The 25,258-nt window shown below is 34.7% G+C and overlaps 1 protein-coding gene across 1 annotated transcript in view; it reads right to left on the reverse strand.

Moving 5' to 3' along the window:
- LOC144439381 (uncharacterized) overlaps positions 1 to 25,258 on the reverse strand; it is a 177,060-nt gene that overhangs the window by 60,162 nt on the left and 91,640 nt on the right. Inside the window, exons 8-9 of the mRNA XM_078128668.1 lie at positions 4,416 to 4,455; positions 1,824 to 1,876 (exon numbers count right to left, since the gene is read on the reverse strand). Coding sequence (XP_077984794.1) covers positions 1,824 to 1,876; positions 4,416 to 4,455 — 93 coding nt within the window. The remainder of the gene's footprint in view (positions 1 to 1,823; positions 1,877 to 4,415; positions 4,456 to 25,258) is intronic.

Below are 25,258 nucleotides of genomic sequence, written 5' to 3' on the forward strand. Positions count from 1 at the left end.
GTAGACAGAAGTCTCCTGGTTGCAAGTCTATTGAGACCCGGAATCAGATGGTGTGAAGGAGTGACTGAATCTAACTGACAAGTCTATAATCTGTTCATTAATATTTTAAACTGGCTGAGTATTTTCAGAACCAGTCAAGTGAACATGACATAAGTGGACAGCCTGGCAATCTATTTTGTACCTATATGCAGACGAAAGCGTTGTCATACTGTGTCTTCATCGGCTTGTGGTTGCTGTTTTCCCGTGTGTACGTCATTTATTTCTAGTACAGTCACAGTAGACTACATGTACTATAGTTTTCAGTTTTCAGAGGAAAGGCTAAAGAGTTTTAACACCCTCACAAAAGCCTTGGTGAGTGAAACACAATGGGGCAATTGAATAGAGACTGGCTAAAAGCTGGCACAGGAAAAATGGCTCCACAATGCAGCCAGCGATGTGATTTGCATGTGAAATGAAGCGAGTTGTGTGACACAGGTCTGCATTTAGACAGCCTGAAAACCCTACCCCCTCTTGATAACAGATTGCTTTACACTGAACCAAAGGAAAGTAAAGAAAGCATGGACATCACACCTATTGTACACAGCAATGCTCAAGTTCTTTCAAAATGAAAGGAAACCCAGTAAGGCGGTACATGACAACAGAAACTACACCGTTCACCACAATTGCGGGTGAAAAAAAAAAGGCCTTTATTAGTGCAGTGCTGTATTCCATAATGTAGTAATGAAAGAAATAGTGCTTCAGTAATGTATTTAGTGTAATAGCCACTCTTTCTACTCGCTGTGTTATGTTGGCTTCCACTGTCTGTGGTCATTCACCATCATTGATACAATCAATAATAGAGCTGGCTGACTGGGAAACCCCTTCCTTTGTTATCCTCTTTCCATAGGCCTTTATGACTATTATCTTCAATGGTCACATAAATAACATAATAAAAAAAACACACACTGAACCACATGCACATAACTGTTGGCAGTACTCCTTAAACATACAAGTTTCCTCAATTTGATATATTGGGTATATAAATATTTAGAGCACATACACAAGTGTGTGTGTGTGTGTGTGTGTGTGTGTGTGTGTGTGTGTGTGTGTGTGTGTGTGTGTGTGTGTGTGTGTGTGTACAAATCATTAGTAAATTATTGAATAAATTGAAACCATTTGTGTCAGCAGGGTATTACATCAAATTTGCGATGACTTACTTACTACACAATCATGTGTTAACACATGAGTGAATAAAATAGATTACTGAAATAGTGGTCTGCCTCACACATGTACACACATACACACAGACATATACTTACACGCACGCACACACACACGCACGCACACACACACACACACACACACACACACACACACACACACACACACACTATAAACGCAGACAGCTAGCTATTAACTACAGTGTTTGCATAACCACAACACACAGGACTATGCTAAGAATTCATAGCAAATATTTGAGTAACCATAGTAGGACAGTGCATACAGATAACTTTAGTAGAGATATCCAAAACTGAAACTCTACTATATAAATGCAATGGTGTTATCAGTGGTGACCTCAAGGCCATCCCTTCTGTGTATGGATAGGCATACAGATAAACACCCTACCAGACCACTGCACTCCACACATTAACACCTCAGATCATACAATTTTTCTTCTTCTAAAAATGATCAGCCGTGTTTACAATTACATCACTGTTGTACATTTAAATACAAGTGAATTAATTGCATGCTGTGATCAGTCTGTTCAAGTGATTCGGTTTCCAAGATCATGTGAAATATTAGTCACCGTACATAATATGTAAAGATATAACACATCACATTACCTTACTGTCTGGAGAGGGTTCTTGTTTGCCAAGTGACGTCCTTCAGGAGCCTCCTGAGTTAAAGAAAGAAGACATACAAATGTTAGGTTATAGTACGGTAGTAATAATGGCCCTGACAGTGACATCAAGTAGAATGATAACAGAGCGTAGCAATTCTCTAGTCAACTAATTTGTCAGTGTTGAATGGCTACGACACTTACCAGCATCATTGTAATGCTACATGTGTTCCTTTAGCTTGATCGTTCATCAACACAGTTAGTAATGTTGCCAATGTTTAGGCAGACAAACTGTTACAACTAGTTAATTCCGATTTTTTGTTCCAATGTTGTTTTATGCATAACAAAGCTTTATTGAGGGATCGGATTACCCTACAATGCAAATCAATGCATTCTGATTTGTCAACCAATTGAAGAGAACCTCGACCGGAACATTCCACCCCATGCAAACTATGTGGGGGTGGGCAGCACAAGTCCATCCCTAGTAATAGTAATATTCATTTGCCAAAAAACACCACTCAAATAAAGGTAAATTTGTGAGAGAGAAAATTGAACTGCAGAAGCTGAATTTTTCTGGCACATTATTGATGTCTTTTCGGGGTGATGTTGCTGTACTACTAAGTTGTACAAGATGTACAATATAAAGTACAGCTCGTTTAAAATGTTTAATGGAGGTCTGATTCTTGTAGGGTCCATAAACAAGCTATAGAATTTCTGGAGTAATTGGCCTGTGGTGCCCTCTTGGATTGAACTGACATCAAGCTGTTCAGTAAGAAATGTAATACTTTACTTTGTAGCATTAATGTGTCTCAGATAGCCAGAATGGCTTACCTAAAAATACCTTTCTCTAAATCATTGGCAATATAGTGGTCAATAAACACATTTACTATATCCGTGATAAAACTTTTTACACTCCTAAAGTGGTTTTTAGGACTATCCTGGAGGTGAAAAAAAAGTGTCTTCCGAATGTGCAGAAAGTTGAAAAAATGTCTTTGCAAATTTAGTGGGGGGCAGATGTTTTTCCAATGTCATATGTGTATTCTTACGTGGATGTTTCATTTGCTTTTCTGCAAAATAATACTTCCATACAAAAGATTTTAAAAAACAGTTCTTTCCAGAATTTTAATTCAACTAAGTTGAAATCATCATTTAATGGCACACTTTCCCTAAAACCCTCTATTCTTTTCTCTAGGGGAAGGGATGAAATTTTGTATTTCTATTACCAACACTTTGTAAAACATTAATAAACTGTGCACAGTCCATACAGGAAATTCAGTCTATTAGCTTAGGTGAACAATTTCAACTTTGCCACTTGGCATGTAAACTGATGACACTACACACATAGCTTCCTGTTATAATCTAAACATCATATCCATAAATCAATTCATCTATTTTTACCAAAACATTGATATCACCCAAGTAAATCAATACAACATATCTTTCTCTACTATAATACAATGTAACCATCTAAATAAATTATTCACATATCTGTTCAACCAAAGTTTATTTTTATTATTTTTTTTTACCAAAAGTACCTGCACATTTATGACCTTCTGACCTCTTGAGTTCCATAGTTTAGGGTAGTTTCAAACAATGGTAATATTGAGGCGGGTGTATGCATTTTAAGCTGGTGTTTTAGGACCATCATTTTTGGCAAAAAAAAAACTACATTCGAGTTTTAGTCAATCCTGTGGATTTGTTTAACAAGTACAACTGAACTGTATAACAGTCAATAATGCAAGTCATTATTACAGAAATTATGTTTGTAATTTGCATAATGATATATTGACATTATATAAACAATAACAATAATTGTGTAACAATTGTTAACAACCTTTTTAATTGACACTACCATTTTAATGACAGCTATAATAACGCTAGATCATAACTTATATTGATTTTTATACAATGTATTAATAACATAACGACAATACCACCAGGACATTTCTACATGGGGAGGAGGTGAGAGTATTTCTTTGTTATACTCTGTTACTGAATAACACACATTCAAACTAGAAATCAATGTGAATTAGTAAACTAAGGCTAATATTTCAATAAATATATGAATGAATGAATGAATGAATAAATGAATGAATGAATGAATTAATGAATTAACGAATAAGAGTATTATTAAATAAGAGAGCAAATGACACTAAAATGAACGACTGACTGACTACATATGAACAAAGTGACTCCATAAAAAAACAACAACACATGAATGAATAAGAACAAATGAAAACATATGTTACCAAGAGGATTGAACACATGACAAATGTATGAACAAACGTGTGCCAATAAATTGACAATCGTCAAACAGCAGTGTCTTATCACCCTCAGCCTTTATATTATCCAATGATTAACAAAGTGGTTACTTTGGTCTACATAAGTATGGTATGAGTACTGAGCTCCACAGGTTTTTTGGGGGGCTTCTTAATGGTATCCAGGCATTGTTTGGTTGAAAACTGTCAACACAGACCATAAGGTTACAGGCAGTATTATTATATTGTCAATGGTTTATGTGATTTATTACTAGAGTTAGTATCAACAAAGGTGCTATCACCAAAAGAGATAAACTAACTATCTTGTCACTTCTTACCTGCTCATCTTCACTGTCACCAGCTGTAGCAGTATTCATTCTGCAATGACAAAAAAAGAAAAAATATATGAACATTTGAAAAAAAATGTACAAACCATGTTTTTCCTCTAATTTGAAGAATCATCGCACAAAAGGACAGCCAAGAATATTACATTTGTATACATTTATTTAACCAATTTTCTTTTTTATTATTTTTCGGGGGTGTGGGGGGGGGGTGTGTGTGTGTAAAAAGGGTTACTTTCATTTCTTCCTTGCCGGTCCATAAAGCATGTTTGTCTAATACAACATACAAGTATAACTCCCAAGAGAAATAACATTATAATGTAGAGTCATAGCTGTATAATTTCTCAAGAAGACAGGTAGATAAATATGATTATCCATTAACTGAGTTAGTGATTTATTAAAAGGTACACATAACCATAACCCTGTGAGAGGGCAATGCTATTTTTAACACTGTTTCTGATGAGCAGTCTGACCCAAATTTCTTGATCTGACAAGACTGACAGACAGAAAATAATTTCTCTGAAACAGTTGGCCAGACTACAAGAAGACTGTATTGAGCTTATAAATCAAATTCAAATACTTGCTTGCACGACATTTCTTCTTTTTTTTTCTTTTTTCTTAGACAAAATGAGTTCTTTTTAAATATCTTTTTTGGACCTGTACAAGTCTTCTTTTGAGACACAAAATGCAGGACAGTTGCCCTGAAGATGTCAAAGGTGTCCCTGAAAGTAGTACACTTGGAAGGCATGTTATACACTGACATGAATAATGCCAGCTTCAATATTTAGGCAAATATTGTATGGGTTTCGATTACATAACTTAAAAAAATATGTGAGTATGGTATGAGTGGTATTTTTATTAAAGTGCCTGCCTTTCAAAGTTTCACACTCTTTTAAAGGAATTTTCCCCAAACACCATAAAAAAGTTGCTAGTCCATACAGCTAGCAAACTCCAGGTACCAGGCAATTGTAAACATTGATTTTTATGACCTTGGACAAAATCTGTGGTATTTAGTCAGGAAACATCATATTTACATAATGTACACTATGAGTTTTGTGGTTGCTGTGATCTGATACATGACACTACTGGTATCTCATTAGACAGACCATGAAGATAATGATCACAAGAGACAGACATCACCAAACACTGTTATCTCATGGGGGTCAGAGGTCAACTTGACAGATTATCTTCAGTCTAGTAGTAGAGGTTAGCTGATTTGATATTGAAGGCAGTCATTTACTTGCTTGTTTTATTTTATTTATCTTGCTGTCTGGAAATTGCTGATTATCCAGATATCAGAAGTAGCAACGGCAACACTTGTTCAAGATATCATGTTTTAAACCTTTTCCTTATGTCATGCCTGTTATGACAGTTACAGAGGGGACATAACTAACTTGATGGAAAAGCGTGGTGTGTGTTACCATAGCAATGGATGCAATGTTGCTTCTTTACTACCCCATACAAAAAACTTGCCCCCTACCAAACCACAAATTGCGCAAAATTTGAAAACAATTATCATTTCTGGTTTAGGAGATGACTAAACAAGTCTACCTGTATTAAAGAGGCCCTTTTTATTTACCGATAATTCCTTACGCCAAATCATTGCTAGATTTACATTATATTTATACAGACAATACAACAAAATTTCCTACTTATTCTTTCCAGAGTTCTAAAAAAAAATACCAATTACACAAACACTGATTGTTGTACATTTTTACCAGGTTCCTTGTCTTATAGTAACTACACATCTGGGCTTGTTTTCTACAATCTCTCTCTCTACCGTATAGTCAAATGTCTTTTCTGAGCATGGCATTCTGATTACACCAACAACAGCTGCACTTTTAATGTTATTGGAGAATTGATATAAACATGGTGATGTTGTAGTTTTCTCACATGATATACTTCAAGACTGGAGGTTGAGTTTGTACTAAACTGAACAAAGTAACCAATTACAACATGCTTGTTAGTGTGTGATGAATTACTACTGAAGTGCTGTTCACTCTTTCCCCAGCAGGAGATATAGCTAGATTTTCAGTAGAATTTGTGCACTTTACTATACATGAAGAGAGAGATCGTACAAAAAATAAGCCCACAGTATAATGCTTAACTAGCTACCAGGTTCTCTATACACATCATTGACTTCAGATATAGATAATTACAATAATCAATTGTAAACACACACAGATTTCACTGCCAGCATACAGGGTAGAATGCATCCAAACTGATGGATCACTAACTATCTATTGACGATGACAAACACACTACATCTCGAGTTATTCTGGTGTTTGTCAGTTTAACACGGTCTAGTCTCATTCAAATGCATGAGAGCAGAACACTATAGAAAAGTGAAGAGATTGCAATAACAAACCGATGAATAAAAGGAAAATTAGCCAGAGACATAACAGAAATGTCTGTTTGCTTTTCCCCTATGGCTGTTTTTCCCCAATTTACAAATTGTCAAGCCATTCATGAGGAAATAGCTGCACTGTGTATTTATAGTTACACAGCCCGTCTATCCTATGATATGCTCACTTAAACAGTCAATTGGAAACACAGACACTATTCAATAACAATGCCATGTAATACGTTCAATGTATATCACAACAACACAGGATAACATTCGCAGATGAAGGAGGATATATTACATATGCAACATTTGAAAAGTGGACACCTCAATTTTTTAGTCTGCACTCAATACTGAATTGTTGTATAACATGACTTTAGGAACTGAAATGATCTAGAGACTGCACTGATTCTGAACGGGTATTTATTTCACGATTTAAGAAAAATATTGAAAATATATAGAGCATTATGGAAAACATACAAAACATCGCTGTACTAAATCAAAATTAAAACTGATCATACAAGAGTGATAAATTCTGAATCTTACTGACTCACTTTTATATTAATGTAACTAGGAATTCAGACTGATTTTAATCTCAATTTGGCAAACAAATGTTGAAATTCACACTAATATATACAAAATGCATGCCATCACCTTGTACATTTCATTATTCAAAAACATTGTATAGCATAGAATACTTTCTTCTGGAAAAGGGAATCTATCAAACATTATGTGGATTACCCAGCAGCATTTATATCCAAAACAAACACAGAATTCAAAACCTATATCTATCTATTACTGATTGTTAGATGTAAGATAATGGCATTAACAAGCCCTGCTTGCTTCTATGTCGTGTTCATTAATTCTTGAGATGTGACTACTTACAATGATAACCAAGTGTGACAAATGTCCACTTGAGTCATCATATTAACCTCTGAGTCTCTACAAGTCAGCGTTGTATCACCTCCTGATACAAAACTGAGATGTCATACAAGAGTTCATCTTAAATTTTGAAGTCAAATTTTGTTTTGGGCATGTGCTTTAAAACAGCTGGGTGGGTAAAGGTAAAGGAGTGTTTCGGAAATATTTCATTGCATTTTCATTCCAGTCAGTTCAAAGTGCTGTTATAGAAATAGCATCACTGAAATGACTATCTGAATATTCCATGACTAAACTAAACGTTCTACATACTAATAGTCTTAACTCGTTAATACCTGACATTCTTACATTTGGCTGTAATTACATAGACTTACTATGCAGAGCACTCACAGGGTCAATACTACATGGATAAATGTTAACAACAACCCTTGCCATTCTGTGACCTATCATTATCGTAGCTGTCATATCATGATTACTAGAAACAATAACCTTATATTTATATCTCTAACCCAAAGACAGGTAAAATTACATATGCCATGTATTAAAGCAGTGTGTAGTCTATATTTACACTGCCGAGATGTGATCAGTTCCTTTGCACCAAATATATTCTACAATTCATCTTAGTGACAACTATATCCAACTAAACAAACATTGTGGCTTGATCAACCACATTCAATTTCCACTGTAAAAGTCTTCTGGTATAGATTATTTTCAGACAGCTTAACCCTGATGGTCCATTAGAAATAAACAAAGCTTTCCAGTACTACTTTCATTATGACCTAACACAGTGACTTGCCATATTGGTGTCGTCACCTGGCTGCCAACTCTATAACTGCTATGCATTCTTTAATGTACTGGGTGGTCTCTCTCTCTCGCTCGCTCTCTCTCTCTCAAGTCAAGTGTTTAGACGGTCTCCAATGCTATGACCTCAATGTGATTTGACTACTACTCACGGAACAAAACTAAGGCAATGGTTGGTAGTTTTGGTAACAGAAACTATACATGGTATGTGGTGCCACATCATAGCAGTACAGTTTAGAGTGAAGGGAGGTGGTGACATTCTTCAAGTTTGTTACACAAAAGCTATCACTGTACGTTATCAATTGAATGTATCGGTATATAAACGAAAAACAAGGGCACACATCCTATCAATTTGTTGTACAGAACAAAAAACTTATAACAATCTGTAGTGGTAGTTATAACTAGAGTTCAGTTTAACTATCAGACAACACATCAAAACTTTGGATCATTACTTCTCAATTTTTACCAAATTTTTATTTTAGGAAATCTATGACCTCCAGGATGAGGTTTTTATTTATTTTAAAATGGCCTTCAATTTTTAGACAGGGAATACAAGATGTGTAAGAATTTGGAAAACGTGTGATTTGAAACGTTTTTTTTTTCCATGCCTTTCCCAAATTCATACCAGAGCACCAAGGCCAAGAGATTGTGATTAAAACTAAATATGACTATTATTTTTATTTTGATAATCAATTACTTCAATATAGATAATGTAATAAAACAAACTGAGAAGGAATTTAGTAAGAGAGTGCAAGTTTTAAAGCAGACATAAACAGTTAGTGTTTACACTACTTGGGACATGTAGACACCTGAGTGCCATGACAGGAAATGCTATACATGATTGGTATGCCATACACAGAAGGCAGGTTACTCTATATCACATTCCGCCATTGACATACACTTCACAATTTTGCTAAGTATGGCTTCATTTCTATACACACGGCCTTGAATCAACCGCTTAAAAGCCTCAAAATTGCTTTCCTTTCTCAATTATTTTGGCAATGACAATAGAGGTGATAGGTAGGTGGGGGACGGAGGTAGGAGGGACTGAGTGAGATAGGTACACAGGGAAGGAGGAACTGACTAGGATAAGTTGGCAGGCAGGAAGGGAGGGAGAGAGAGAGACTGGTGGAGAGAAGGAAGGGAGGGAGGGAGGGAAGGAGACTGGTTGACAGAGGTAAGCAGAAACGGGGGGGGGGGGAGGCTGACAGAGGGGAATAGACATCTGATTTCTATTGTGACTTGCTAGAACCTTGTGAATGGAAACAATAACAATATTTTATTCCATTCTTTTAAACACACACATAGATAGCAGAACCATATTTTTGTGCAATATAAGATCAGAAGTTTTTGAAAGTTTGTTTTTGAGTTGAAATGCCTTGTTAGAGGATTGGTATGGTATGGCACTCATACTGATAAAACAACAAGGAAGCACATGGCAATGTTGTTATAAGAATTAACACTCAGAATTCAGAAAATCTAAATATCTTCCTAACATTACCCTAACACTTTGAGATTTATTTGTCATTTCTACCAGCTAAAATACATGTAGTCCTTATATTACAAGCATATGGGTTCTTGTTTCATGATATTTAGTCATTTTTATTTCCCTGGTTTCTTAGTTGAGGGCAGTCATTCAGAAGTTATGCATTGACTGAAGGGTGAATTCAAGAGGGTCACATGTCACACAGGGGTCATGGGTCAGATTTTATAGTAACCACTAAAGACTGCTTACAACGAAACTCTCAAGAGTTGTTTTAATGACACATATCTCAAGTATATGAACAACCAGGATAACACAATCCATTAATGTTTCATTGTGCAGTATTATTTTTTAGAAGTTTAGTATTATCATCTTCATTAATTTATTTTATTTCTCATACATGGATTTGCTTCTTTACTGAAATGAGCACAATTTTGCAAATATGTACAAGGAGCTTGTAAAAACATAACATGGCCACAGAAGTCACTCTACAGGACCAGAGGAGATTCAATTATTTCATAGCGCTAACCTTAATTTGTTCACACACTGCTATGGGGTTCTACCCAAATCCCCATCCTTAATCTACCCCTAACCTAGCCTAGAATCCAGGTGATTGGGGATTTTGAATTTTGATTTCGAGAGGGGAAATCAGAATTCAAAATCCCCAATTCCCTGGATTCTAAGTTACCCCTAACCCCCTAGTTTGAATACCATGTGCATATATATATATATATATCATACAAGTGGCCCCTGTATTATGTTCTTATGATGATACAAATCAGTACTATGTTAAGGGGTATTTACCATACTTCAATCCATAATCTACTCCCTAACTTAACTATAATGTGCATCTATTGTACAACTGGTCCACTGTTTTACATTCTAGCTGCTACATCAGTATCATATTTACTGTTCACTCTATATCAAGATCACACGTCAAAAAGGTGATGGATTCAGTAACAATTGCTGTACATCATATGATCCTTTGGTATTTAAAGACCAACCTCCCGCAGGTCTCTGCATCATCAAGTTGTCTTATCTGTTAGCAGAGAGTGTTAAGATAATGCCAACTCCATTAGGAAAACATCTGTTAGCTGTAAAGCCCTCTAATTTGAGTAGCATTGGCCTCGTTAATTTGTCAGGTCACGTAGTTGAAAACACCGACAGAAAATAGCAAGGCGTTAAGTTATTGATTTCCTTTAGTGTACGGATATCAATCAAGTACTCATCCAATAACCCTATTAGGAAGACTCAAACACAAACTTATTTAATGGTATACTGAAATGCCAAGTGGTGAAACTGCTTAATAAAACTGTATGTGTTTTGGTTAAATCACACAGTCTGATAAAAGTATATGTGATAAAAAATTCCACTACATTGTATTTTTACCTTCATTTTGCAGTCCCAAACGGCTACTTAAGGTTTAATGATTCACAGAAATACAGACCAGGTCTCAAAATGTTAATATATACCCACTGAGAAATATTAAGTTATCACACAAACTTACAAAGAAATAAACAGAGAAATACTCAATACCATAACCACAAAAACTTACAAACTACACCTACTAAGAAATATTGAATTATCACAAATTCTACCCACACCAAGATATTATCACAAATTCTATCCACACCAAGATATTGAATTATCACAAATTCTACCCACACCAAGATATTAGATTATCACAAATTCTACCCACACCAAGATATTATCACAAATTCTATCCACACCAAGATATTAGATTATCACAAATTCTACCCACACCAAGATATTAGATTATCACAAATTCTACCCACACCAAGATATTAAATTATCACAAATTCTACCCACACCAATATATTATCACAAATTCTACCCACACCAAGATATTAAATCACCACAAGATACTACAAACTCCAAACCTGCAGACAGAGACTTTTACTGCATTTGCAGTACAAGCTAGCAGCTTGATTCAATTGAACCATTACAGCAATTTATTTGATTACGTAAAAGATGTAGTGATTGCACGCAAGATAATCAGTTTTACCATCAACAATATCTGGGGTGACATTTTGGATACCTACATAAATTGCAAAGTAATACGGGAGATGTTGTTATCATACATCCTATTCCCATAAGGGAAAGACTAACTACCTGACACCCAGTGAATACTTTATGTATTTGATGATGATGCATTATTCATGAACATTTAGACTGGTTGGATAGTTGAACACTCCAGTGGAAGAGACAGGGATAGTGACATTACAATCAGTGGATATCTATACATAATTATTGAACTCTAAGACAACAACGATGGCATTGGGTCAACTCATCACAACTAATTGCATCAATTAACATTTTCAAATTACCCAGACACGACTTCATTAAACTCACTTAAACTCTACATTCTGAATATATCCATAGTGATGCACATCAACTAAAAATACAAATATACATTCTATTTACAATTACTTTCCTCATTTCAAACCGTATACTACAAAATCACAGACTTATACCCATTATCTAACTGAAATACTAATTACGACCAAAGTGCACAAATTACTTTCTGCAATTTAAGTCATATCATGAAATCACAATTTAAAGCTGTACTAGCTGCAACTGGAAAGTTTTTGTTTTTTTAAAGAAAAAAGTTTTCTTTGGTACAGTAACTTACTCGTAATATTGTACACAGTGAACAGTATCGCATTACCTGTGGGTAAACATAATTTTCTAGCTGTACACACAGTAAAATAAAATAAAATTTATTTTTAGGTCCATACCAAAAAATCAGCGCCCTCAACTGCGATAACAATTTGTTTCTGTACTGCTTATAGATAATATTGCCCACTGATTAACATATATAATGTCTAAATAAATAAATACTAGTATTTTAAAAATTTTGAGGGGTTGTCTGATCAACTCTAGTCACAACTAGTAAAGTTTAACACACTGATTGAAAACTGAGATTTTGCTCAAGATTTAAACTTACCAATAAATACACTACCTACAGATAATACTGACCATTAATTACCAGCTACAATATCTGTTTATAAGTAACTTACCAAATTTTAGTGAATATATCTTTGGCTATTTGATGACAAAAAATGTCCTAGTTGCAGCTAGTGCAGGTTTAATGTTAACAAAACGCTATCAAAATAACGAGGTTTGGTATTATCTTTATCAATCTTATTCACTCAAGTTATATTTTTGGATCCTACTTTTAAATTGATTTTCTAATGCATCAAACATTGGCATTTTGACATCTACAAAATCAGAATCCTTATTTACCTTCATTTATTTTATTTGGGTTGATTACAAATAAACTAATGTTGACAAGAGACAAAATATATGTCTCTGTGTTCAAAACCATCAAAGTTAAATTGATAAGACACTCAGACATTACAAAATATATGTCGCTGTAAATAGATATGTTCAAAGACATCGTTAAATTGATAAGGTATTGAGATGTTATGAGGGAAGACCTGAGGAAGTTGAAACTATCAAAGTAATGAAATGAATTTTGAATGATGTCAACGCTGACAATCAGACGCAATAAAAGAATGACCTTTCAGACCTGCCAGCTTTCCTTTCAGTGACGTATCTACCTATGACATTCTTCAATACTACAATTACAGAACCTTTCATTCCGAGCTCATCTCCTCTCTGTCTCCTTTTCATCATTTGCTCAGTTGCCACGGCAACCACCAGCAATCTGCCATAATCATTTCCATCCTGTTGGCTCTTAGAGCAGGAAAATGGTTCTGCTGGAAAGGCTTATTGAATCGGTGTATTACAGCGCTATAACTACCTACGTCACATTATGCGTACATGCTATTGCTTACAACCATGTATTATTTGCCAAAACATGCAAACTTGCTTGAAACCAAGTCATTTATTTTCTTCATATCTCGCTTCATTAGAGTAATTCTTCCACCAGACAGGTTTGGGAAACACATGAATTAACAAACGACCATCAGAATTGCACCGTTTGGAATAAATGCATCATCAGTTAGTTCGCTTGGCTCGACTTGATGAGGCACAAGGAAACAATCATTTACATGGAAAAGAAGAACGTTTGGCTGTAAAGAGCACCAATTCAAACGGCAATCAAGCCTTCTTCACTTTGATTTCATCTCTTATTTACTTATCAGTGCTATCGAGATCCTGTCAATAGCTGGATTTTTTGACACAGATCACAATCAATACTTTATCGCATCAAGCTGATCAAAACATCGATGTTATTTTTATCGGCCTTTAAAAGCATTGAAAGTAGCCTCTGTAATAATGTAATTATCGGTGCATTATTGTCTGACAAGACTGCTGTATATAGTTCAATTACGGTGAACGCAAATTTGGATGATTTCATTTGCAATGTGTAGACACACTTCAGTCATTTGTAAGGCTGGCCAATGAAAACAAATCTTCCTGACTTCCGCAGGATATTTTACCAGGGTTACGTATCAAAAAATTAAAAACGACTGTTTTCTTCTTTCCTCTTATTAGAGTTCTTAAATCTGAACGACTTACTATGATTAGTTACTCCTATCTCAACTACTATGCACGTGGGAAAATTTAAAAAAAATACTTTTATTACTAACTTTTTCTAATAGAAATATTCAGAAATGTTCAGATTGGTCCTCATGGACATGACTAGATGATGCCAGTAAGCTGTACTACATTTTATGATTGACATATTACAGTCATCTGGAATAATAATGCATCCTAAACTAAAAGGAAATCATATGTCAAACATGATCAAATTTGTAATTGAATGCTAAGAACTATATTTACATTGCATCGACCCTATACATCAATGTCCAAGACCTAATTCCATATTTTATTGTTTAAGAGCAACTTTTCACTGCAATCTGGTCTACATACATATATTGTCACGGAACCGTTAATTTGTAACTCAAATATTTTGAGAGGACTCAGCCCTTCTTGTCCAGAGAGTCAATTTATTTATTCATTTATTTTATTTATTTATTTATTTATTTATTTATTTATTATTTTTTTTAGGGGGGGGGTGACATGGTGAGGAAGCAGTTATGAGTTATGTGTTGTACAGATATTAACAAAAGGTCACAGTTTAGAAATTTGTATAAAGGTGAACATCTGTGAAATTCAGTCAAAAAAGTAGACTGTGCAGTCAATTTCCATTTTTACGGTGTATTGACAAATGAAACATTGGTTCTTAATATGGATTTATAACACTCAGAAGTAAGCTGGTCTCACAAAGTACAGCACTGCCTCAGGTTACCAGCATTTCACCGGAGATATGTTCATTATATATATTTCCCTTGATGCAACTTCTGAATGTTGATGTGGCGCTTTCACCCAACTGTTGCCCCGGGGCTTTGCAAGATACAAATCAAAATATCTATAGAACTGGAATTTTTTTTCTTGCAAAGAACAGTATATATGGAAGGTTTTCTTGGAACATATCAATAAAATTAATGACTGCCATGTACTCTCTGATTGTGTTCACTTTATACACAGTTTACATGTTATTTCAAGAATCACACACTAAAACCAAGATGGCGGGAACTCAAATATAAAGGAAATCATCTTAACTAATTTGCATACTGCTATACCTCATCTGCATAATGCAGTCAGCAGATTTAAATATTACAAAACTTCAAATACAAGAAAATGGATGCAACGAGCACGAACATTATTTCACTAATATCTCAACTATGTCCATTTGTTCAGATAGATACTCATCATAGCCCCAGTCAGAGCGATCATTCCTGAAGCAATTACTTTTTTATTGCACCTAATATATCTTAACACTTGAGTGAACAAACTTCTAATATGACTGCTTCAACTAAGTAGGCATATATATGTCACTGCTGTGTTATTGACACAGTAGCATCTCATTTCATATGGACTTCATTACTGTGTACATAACAGATAATTAAAAGTTGCCATCATAATCACTTGTCTACTAATATGTTTGTTCAAGCAATAATTAGTTGTACAACAATCTTACTAATATCATTCTCTGAAGCCAAAGCAAATTTTTTCTCTGACAAAATGAAAAATGAAGCATGCATACATACCATTCTCGCAAGCCAAAGGCATATTTTCTGCTGACGCAATGAAAAATGAAGCACGCATACATACAATTCTCACAAGCCAGAGAATGTATTTTCTGCTGACGCAATGAAAAATGAAGCACGAAGACATACCATTCTCACAAGCCAAAGGCATATTTTCTGCTGACGCAATGAAAAATGAAGCATGGCATTTGGATTGGGAGTCTGTTAATCCTATTTCTCCCAACTTGTACTCATTTTTGTACAAAGAAATGCACATTGGGAGAAAGAGGATTTTAAGCACTGCTATAAAAAGGCTAGTGGTTTATGACAATGACTAACAATAACATTGATATTAACAGTATGTTTGCATTATAAGCAAGTACAGATATACTTATATTGGTGTGATGTACAAAATGTTCAAAAACATAGTTTTAGTAATGCCACTGTTCGTTTATAGTTATTTATACCAAGCTTAAGCCAAGCTGAACAAAAAATATGGAATATATACCCTTTCTCCAGCAGGAGATTTAGATAAATTTCCAGTAGAACTTGTCAATTTGACTATACGTGGAAAGAGAGATTATAGAAAACGAGTCTACACGTAGAATTACTAGACTACAACATTATTGCTATCAGGAGTTAAATATGACTACGGGTCATAAAATATCACCATGGTAACTTACTCAACTCTGACATCTTTGTAAAGGAGCAGTATAGCACATGACAAGTGTTCGGCCATTTTGAAGATTTCCAACAAGGGTTTATGGGAAGACGTCAAATACCCTAATGTTTTTCTCTGGATACTCTTTGTCAACAAGACATATTATTTTGGATTGCTATTACTATTGTATAGAATCCTTTCCTGACATCACTGGTGTAAACTACTTGTGACAAGTGTACAATTTATCGAGTTCTAATATCAACTATTATAGTATGACAGAATACAATGTTTGAAAACAGTCAATAGTGATAACAATCCTTATCAATAAACATCTCAGCTACCCCTTCACACTTTCATCAGCAACCTCCCTGACCTATTGTAGATGTACTTTTTAAGCCTTTTTTTTTCAAAAGCTGACAGGTTTCCAATAATCACCAACCTCATCATAAAACTAAAGAACAGATTTAACTTTCTTTTCACACATACTCATTTTGCTTTTTTTTTCAGATGTTGACAGTTTTCCAATAACCATCAGTCTCATCATAAACTGAGCAATTCAACTACCTTCCTGTACATGTTGTTGGCCACTCTCACTAATAACTGTCGCTTATCTCGGACAAGGGATTTTAACAGGCCTACTCATCGTATCGTGCTGTGCTCCTAATAGTGTCCGATTGATAAAATATGCACTTATTACACTGTCATGAATGATAACATCTCACAGTACTACGTCTTAACTCTCCTGAATATAGATGTGTCCTTTTGTCATGATAGATTTATGTTATGAGGCTGAATGGGGCAGAGGCAATGTAAATGGAAAACAAAGTGATATATACGTCTGACCTAACCTGACACCATCCTTATTGCACACCTGAATATGTTACATTAGAGTTACTTTAAGATAGCAATCTTCTCTCAGTTCTAAGCCATAAATTATGACTATAATATTGCTTATAAATGGATACATTTTTTTGTTTATCTTACAGATATGCCATTAGTAAGTATCGAGCTGATCATGAATACCAGGAGACAAAAATTCATCATCATCAAAACTTAGATCTACACACACACAAAAAGGGAGCTCATTAGATGGATGACATTGATTTTGCAATGAAAACATTTCTAGATCAACTCTGACCTACAGCTGATGGACAAATGCAAGGTCTTTATTTGTCTTGGTGGAATGTGATCTTAATCAATAATTACAAACCCCAGTAATATGGAATACATGTATAGTAATCAGGGTGTTCAAATGACCATCAAGTACCAGGTTTCTAAAACTTGACTAACTTTTTTTTAAAGCCAGTATTAATGGTATACCAACTAAGTAATTTCAATGTGTATATGCCTATGGTATGATAATTAGAATCAAGTACCAGGTTTCTACAACTTGACTAACTTTTTTTTCAATGCCAATATTAATTGTGATATACCAACTAAGTAATTTCAATGTGTGCATACATGCCCATGACTTCTAAAGTTCAACTTGACAACTACAAGGTCAAGTATATGTAATATGATAATCTGTTATCATAAAGTACATCTACTCATTGCTAATGGCAATCATATTTATTTCACTATCATCTTAAACTGATTAATAAAACATCAAGTGATATGGAAATAATGCCATCAGTTATCACTATGGTAATCTATTTCCCTTTATGCTATTATCAAGCCTTGTTTCATTTCGTACAAGGTCAAACTGTTCACCAAGTTAAATAGATTAGGTGTTTGTGTTCATATCAAATATCTAGTCTCCTAATCTACATCAATACAAAAACAGTTACTGCTATACATGGCTGAAATTTGATACCAATATTGGATAAATTTGATGATAATAGAGAAACTAAGTATGCATAAAAATAATATTACCTGTCTGAAACATTTGACCTGTTGTTGTTGACAGTTTTTGTCAACTACTATGTTTGCTTGTATTTTGTTTTACATGTTCATGTTGACATTATTTGTAATTTGTATGTTTGGTTGTTAGTTGTGCCATGAATCAGTGTTTCACCTTGTTCACATTATAGCCATTTGACAAATTGTAGTGAAAGGCCAGGGTTATAATCCCAGCTTCTGGACATTAGTGTGATAGATGTATTTTACATGTATCAGGGGAGTAATAAGCATTGGTTCAATCTTTTGTTCCAGACCAACTTTTCTACAGCTCTAGCAGACAACTATTTTGACACATAGATTTTAAAACCTGATCCGAACTGGAAAGGACTTAATCAATGTATTAACACAACACTTTCAAATTCACATCATACAGGTTTTTTTCTATCATTTGTAATTTGCTCTCCATCTACTTTGTAATGAAGAAATAAACATGTTGTTTGTGATGTTGTTTCAGTAATCTTCATATCCTTGTCAGTCAGTCTCCACAAGGTTTCCAATGCGTTGACAAATTTAAAATGGATGCCAAGATACTTGCAATTAACCATAACATTTCATTTTGATAGTCTAGTTCTTATACATATGCATTTGATACAAAACTGTTAATCTGGCTAAACCCCCTGCTGGGCCAAGAGTAAACAATGCATGTCAGTAGTAATCCATCACAAACAGACAGGCAGTTGTTATTGGTTACTTCCTTCCCACGATTGCTAATTGCAATAATATTTACTACGGAACTCTACCTCCAGCCTGTAACTAAATCATGCGGGAACGCAATAACGTCATCATGTTTTAATGAATGCTGTGGTGGGTGGGTGGGGGGGTGAGCACAGATTTCTGTGCTAGAATAACGACTTTGACTATACATGAATGGAGATGATCGTAGCAATCATAATGTGTCTGTATAGGAACTAGACTAGGTCATGGAGACATAGCAACATCCTGAAAGGATCGTGACAAGTAGCTCTAACCAAGCCAAGTGTCAACTTCCTCCTTACACATTCTACTGACCAACCTATTTCCTTTTGATCTACAGAACACATTTGTTTGTTGCCTCTCCCCTCCACAATCACATCACAAATGTTAATCACAGACTTTCTATCTCGGGACTGCACACTCCCTCTGTGTGATACTGAGAGAGGGATTGTATGTAGGTTTAATTTTGTATGCTCTGTGCCTTATAAGTCTGTAGGACTGGATGTGGTTCTTTTCTCTGTACTGCATTTTACTAGAAAATAGGACAAGTAAATAAACAAACAAACAAACAAACAACAACAACTAGGTTAAATCAGAACATCATTTCATCGTGGGGACAATAAATACTAGATTTGAAGAAGTCATAAAATCTTCTAATTAATTCTGTTGTTATTAATTTGGTGAAGAGATCAAACACGTTCTCACACATAAACTATCTAAAAGTATCCTTTTAATACTCTGATCTGACAAACTGATTAGTAACACATCTCACAACCTGCAGCTCTACTTTGTAGTTTTTCACACTTCATCGCTCCCAGTCCTATTTTCTTCTTTTGAAGTTTGATCAACATCTAGCTGATAAAAAGAATAAATTGCTTCTAGTCCTGTGAGGCTTTCTTCTAAATTTACACTGTAATTAATCATATGAGGTCACTGCATACTGCTCCGCCATATTTATACAAATTTAGTCCTCCGTAATAAATTACCTGTAGGATATCTATCGGGATGTAATTAAGTTTAGTAATGAATTATGCATGTTTGTATTTCACTTTTCTCCAGTCTCCTCACAATCTTTCTAGTACAATAATTACATTTCCAGAAATCATCAATCTTTTAAAGGAATCCGATTATCTGCTTTCCTTTTTCCCAGAAAACCGACAAAATGATGTACTCGGAACGCTTCATTATCGTTCAATGTTATTCTTTGTATAAACCTGCTCATTAAATTATGTCGTCTCTCTCTCAAAATTTGATCATATTATTGTTCCTGTTATCACTAAAACTCCATATTATCTGTTTCTGTTCCCATGACAACTACAGGGTATTGAACCATTCCTAAACTGTGCCTTCTCTAGTCAATTGTTAACACCCCTTTCTAGTGTTTTATTTGTCTATCACTGCATGGGTAACTGCTAAGTTAAAGCCCTAAGTAGCTGCCACTGGATTCATTGTTTTTCATATTTTTTGTTTATTTTAATATTGTTGTACTTCATGAAGTATGTATGATCACCTCTTGATCCAACCTCATCAGCATCCCAAATTTTTAAAATTCGTTGATAACAAATATATGATTCATATATCATTAATAATATATCTATTGGTCTTATATATCTGAAATGAAATAAATTGTTCATGAATTTTAGTCTGTCGATACATTCTAACAACTAAAATGACAATAAATCTATCTGAAAACTGTCACAAGGTTATTCAAATACTTTTCACAGCAGCTCAGTTTGAAAGGGAAACCTATTTTTGACTATATTAATGATACAAAATATAAATAAAGAATACATTCTACAAGTTATAGAGAAGTAAGTCTGAGGAGAGATGTAGTCAAAAATGCAAAACAAACTTGGAGACTGAGGTAGTAGTGAATCAGAGTCAGAATCAGAATCAGAATCAGAATCAGAATCAGAATCAAAATCAGAATTAGAATTAGAATTAGAATCAGAATCAATTGAAGGAACCAATACTAGTAAATAATCAACAGAAGAGGAAGGTGTTTGCTGAAATTATTGGTACCAACGTAATTGTAATAATGTAATTTTATATCATGTGCTAATTTTCCGACCTTAGTCAACACTGTTTAAAATGTTGGAATAATATAAATATATTTAAATGACACTAAACTAATCCCCAAAGACTGAAAGATGACAGAGTTACAGACTATGTCCCATTAATGACACCAAGATCAAAGGACAGGGTTCTATTTCCTATTATGTTATTAATACTTGATACTGTGTGTCATGTATGTACACCACTCTGGGTAGCGGTAATCTCCTTTCTGACAACAGCTGTTCTACTATACCAGGCTATCATATCCATTATACCTCATACATACAGTTTAACAAATTGCATGTATATCTTTCAATGCTTAAGTTATTCAGTTACCTCATAGGTATACGTATCAGGACTTTATTGTGCATAGTTCTGTGGACAGGTGAATAACGTTGAGACAATATTTCCATAGAACAAGTTGCCTTGACATTTCTTTTAGCTATCAGAATCATTACTTACGTGGTGTTATCAACCCTTTACGGGTATACCACTACTACCTATCAGAATCATTACTTACGTGGTGTTATCAACCCTTTATGGGTATACCACTACTACCTATCAGAATCATTACTTACGTGGTGTTATCAACCCTTTACGGGTATACCACTACTACCTAAATCATTACTTGTATGAAAATTATGATTAAATTGAAAAATAAGTCTTAGTTTGTAAATGTTTGTGTGTGTGTGTGTGTGTGTGTGTGTGTGTGTGTGTATGTGTGTGTGTGTGTGTGTGTGTGTGTGTGTGTGTGTGTGTGTGTGTATAACATATGGGAATCTAACAAAATGTGTATACTGTATACACACTATGTAATGTAGATACATAAATTATAACCTTCCCATGATGCATTTGACATAACAGGTTATTGAACTACTGTATACTTTTAATTAGCCGTCTGACACTGTGAATAAGACACTAACAAATAAACAACAACAAAACAGATATGAATCAAACTGTTTTGATTTGTGATCAGCAGTGGCAATAAAGAGACACCCAAGACAATCAATTTTTGTTATTTCATATATAGACACTGAACTATTACAGTGTTACAGGAATGAGGATATTTCAACAGTTCTTCCTGACCAAATGAGATTCAAGATTTGTACCAAGTGGCTTTCAATGGCTATAATAGCTCAATCATTTCTCTACTAGAGAGAATGAGTTGCCATGGCAACCATACCCATGACGACCTACAGAATTGCACATCGTGGGGGCGCTGTTTGCATAAGCCAACTCTACACTGTCTATGGATCAAACCTCTATCTTTGGAATACAAATGGTTGGGATTTGAATAAATATAATATTTGCAGAATAATTCATAATTATATAATGATGATAACGCAGTCTATTATATTCATCACAAAACGTTCTCTCTTTTTTTGGAACAATATCTCATCAGATAATCTGTAACATCTTGCATAACAATCCAATCATGTTGACATTATTTTATTTCTCTACACATTGACGTCAAAATAATTCAGGTGGTAATCAATCAAAAGACTGACAACTCCATTTAGCAAGCCATTTACAACTGATACTTACTGCAAACATGTAGTATATCCTGAATACTAGAGATCAGTGAATGCTACAACCTAACAATGGGCACACATGTTGGCAATTTTATGTTTACTTTTTATGCCGCATAATCAGAATGAGAAGTGACAGCTTTGCGTGCCAAATTGAAAAGATAAGAGTTGCAATGCAGGATGAACGATATTGGAATGATGTGATACAATACAGACTATCTCTTCAACATTTCTTGTCTGCTGTCCTCCCAATTACTAAGTCACCTCACATTTTAGTGGCATGGAACGATGTAATTAGGAAGCATTCCTCTGTGACTAAGGGATATAGAAGGCAGACAGAGGGGGTCATTTAACACTATACAAAACTCCTGTGTAGCAATTAACCTATAGATGAAATAGTCATACCTGCGTCAATCATATCAGGTCTATTTAATGCAGTGTACGTCAATGTAAGAAATCAGATCACAGATATAGAATGTGTGATTGCAACAACGTAACATACTAAACCTACACTGTATCAATTTTAAATGTCCCTGTAATTAACCAGGTTACAAATGAAGCAACACATGTTAACACTTTGGGAGGGTTGTGTAACAACTAGTCTGGCTGCCAACATGGTTTATAACTAAACCACGTCTAGTCAAAGTCCCTCAATCACCACAAAAAGTTGTTCATCCAATCAGTGAACTCCAACTGTTATAGTGATGTAAACAGTGTATAAGTAGCATCCTGAGCTGACAAATATACCATATTTGGACATTATGTCACTGCTCCTATAAACACTAACTTTATGCGGGACCGAGTTATTGGTTAGAATTTTGAGATTGATGAACAAGACATGATGTTAATGACTGTGTGGGTGGTTGCGGATGAATTTTAATTGCATCTCATGACTTCTAGAGTAACGACTTTGACTATACTGTGAATGGCGGTGTAGATGGTAACGATACTGTATAGGAACTAGACTATGAAACAACAACATGGGGTGTTACTAATCACTTGCAAAGTGAAATGGTCTTTTTGTATTTCGAATGACATAAACAATATTATTTTTAAATGTGTCTCAGTCCTTGTTATAACCATTAAAGTTTACTGCAAATTTCAGGGCCTCAAGCCGTAGGTGATTTTATACTATCCATGTCATGTGAGCCATAGAAAGAGACATAAACATCGGATGAGAGACTTTTCATTTTGTGGTCTCTAGGTAAGGAATCATAAAAAATCCAATGAATATATTTTATTGAGTTATTTCATCTTTCTTTCGATGTTGTCCACCCCCAGTCATAGTAACTTATTCATTGAAAAATTCCTATAATCTTCACCAGAAAAAGTTCACTCCTTCTCATTTAATAGCTAAGTTACCGCTAGACTTCAGACTATTTGTTGCTTTTTTTAATCCAACAACTGGAATGATGTGTTATTTTACACACAAACCATTAGTTTAGTTCATATATAGTGTTCTTATGATTTACACCTCCACTCACAACCATGTTGGCATCCAGACTAACAAACCATGTACACACAGCAGAGTAGTTAACAATACTGCATACAGTAGTAATCCATCTGACATTGACATGCACTTATAATTGGTCATTTCATTCATGCAATATATCATTTTTATGTCAATTCTTAGTCCAGTTCTTGAGAGGGACTGTATTCCGTACTACAATGTACTTTATCACTACCCCAGTCTAGCCAAGGCCGTGACGATTGCACAGCTTTCTGTGCTCCCTCCTACAGCATTCACATAAACACGATTATGTTGTTGTGTCCCCACGTGATTTTAGTTTAAACAGGCTGGAAGTGGAGTCCTGGTTGAACATTGGACATCATCAAAACAGCTGTACCAAATTAATGTTAATGAGCAGTGACGACAGCCCATCAATTTGTGATGACATGCACCATTTGTGCTTCGCTCACTATGGGGTTGAACCATAATTTATGCCTTTCGTCAGGGCCTTGACTAGTTACAGTTACTGAAATTGACATTGCTATATAGTTGCTGGAATTGACATTGCTACATAGTTGCTGAAATTGACATTGCTACATAGTTGCTGAAATTGACATTGCTACAGTTACTGCAATTGACATTGCTATGTAGTTGCTGGAATTGACATTGTTATACATAGTTACTGAAATTGACAATGCTACATAGTTGACAACTTCATCACAGCCTGCTAAAATCTAATTAGGAGGGGTAAATAGATGAACATATGGTTGAGAAAGTTAAACATGTTTTAACGGCGGAAGCAATTTCTACATTTCTATACCACCAATCATTTTCCTCTTAGTGAACATGGCTGAAATGATTGTATTATAACTCTCACAATTCACAAAATGAAATTTCCGTTCACTTATAACATTCAATACATAATATTTTTATATATGTGCTCAAACATATTCCTATACTCATAGTGTACGTGTCCACATATGCATTTTATCTCTTGACAACTATCATAAATAAATGATTACATCT

This window comes from Glandiceps talaboti, chromosome 8 (genome assembly GCF_964340395.1).
Source record: "Glandiceps talaboti chromosome 8, keGlaTala1.1, whole genome shotgun sequence".
In the NCBI taxonomy this organism is placed as follows: Eukaryota; Metazoa; Hemichordata; class Enteropneusta; family Spengelidae; genus Glandiceps; species Glandiceps talaboti.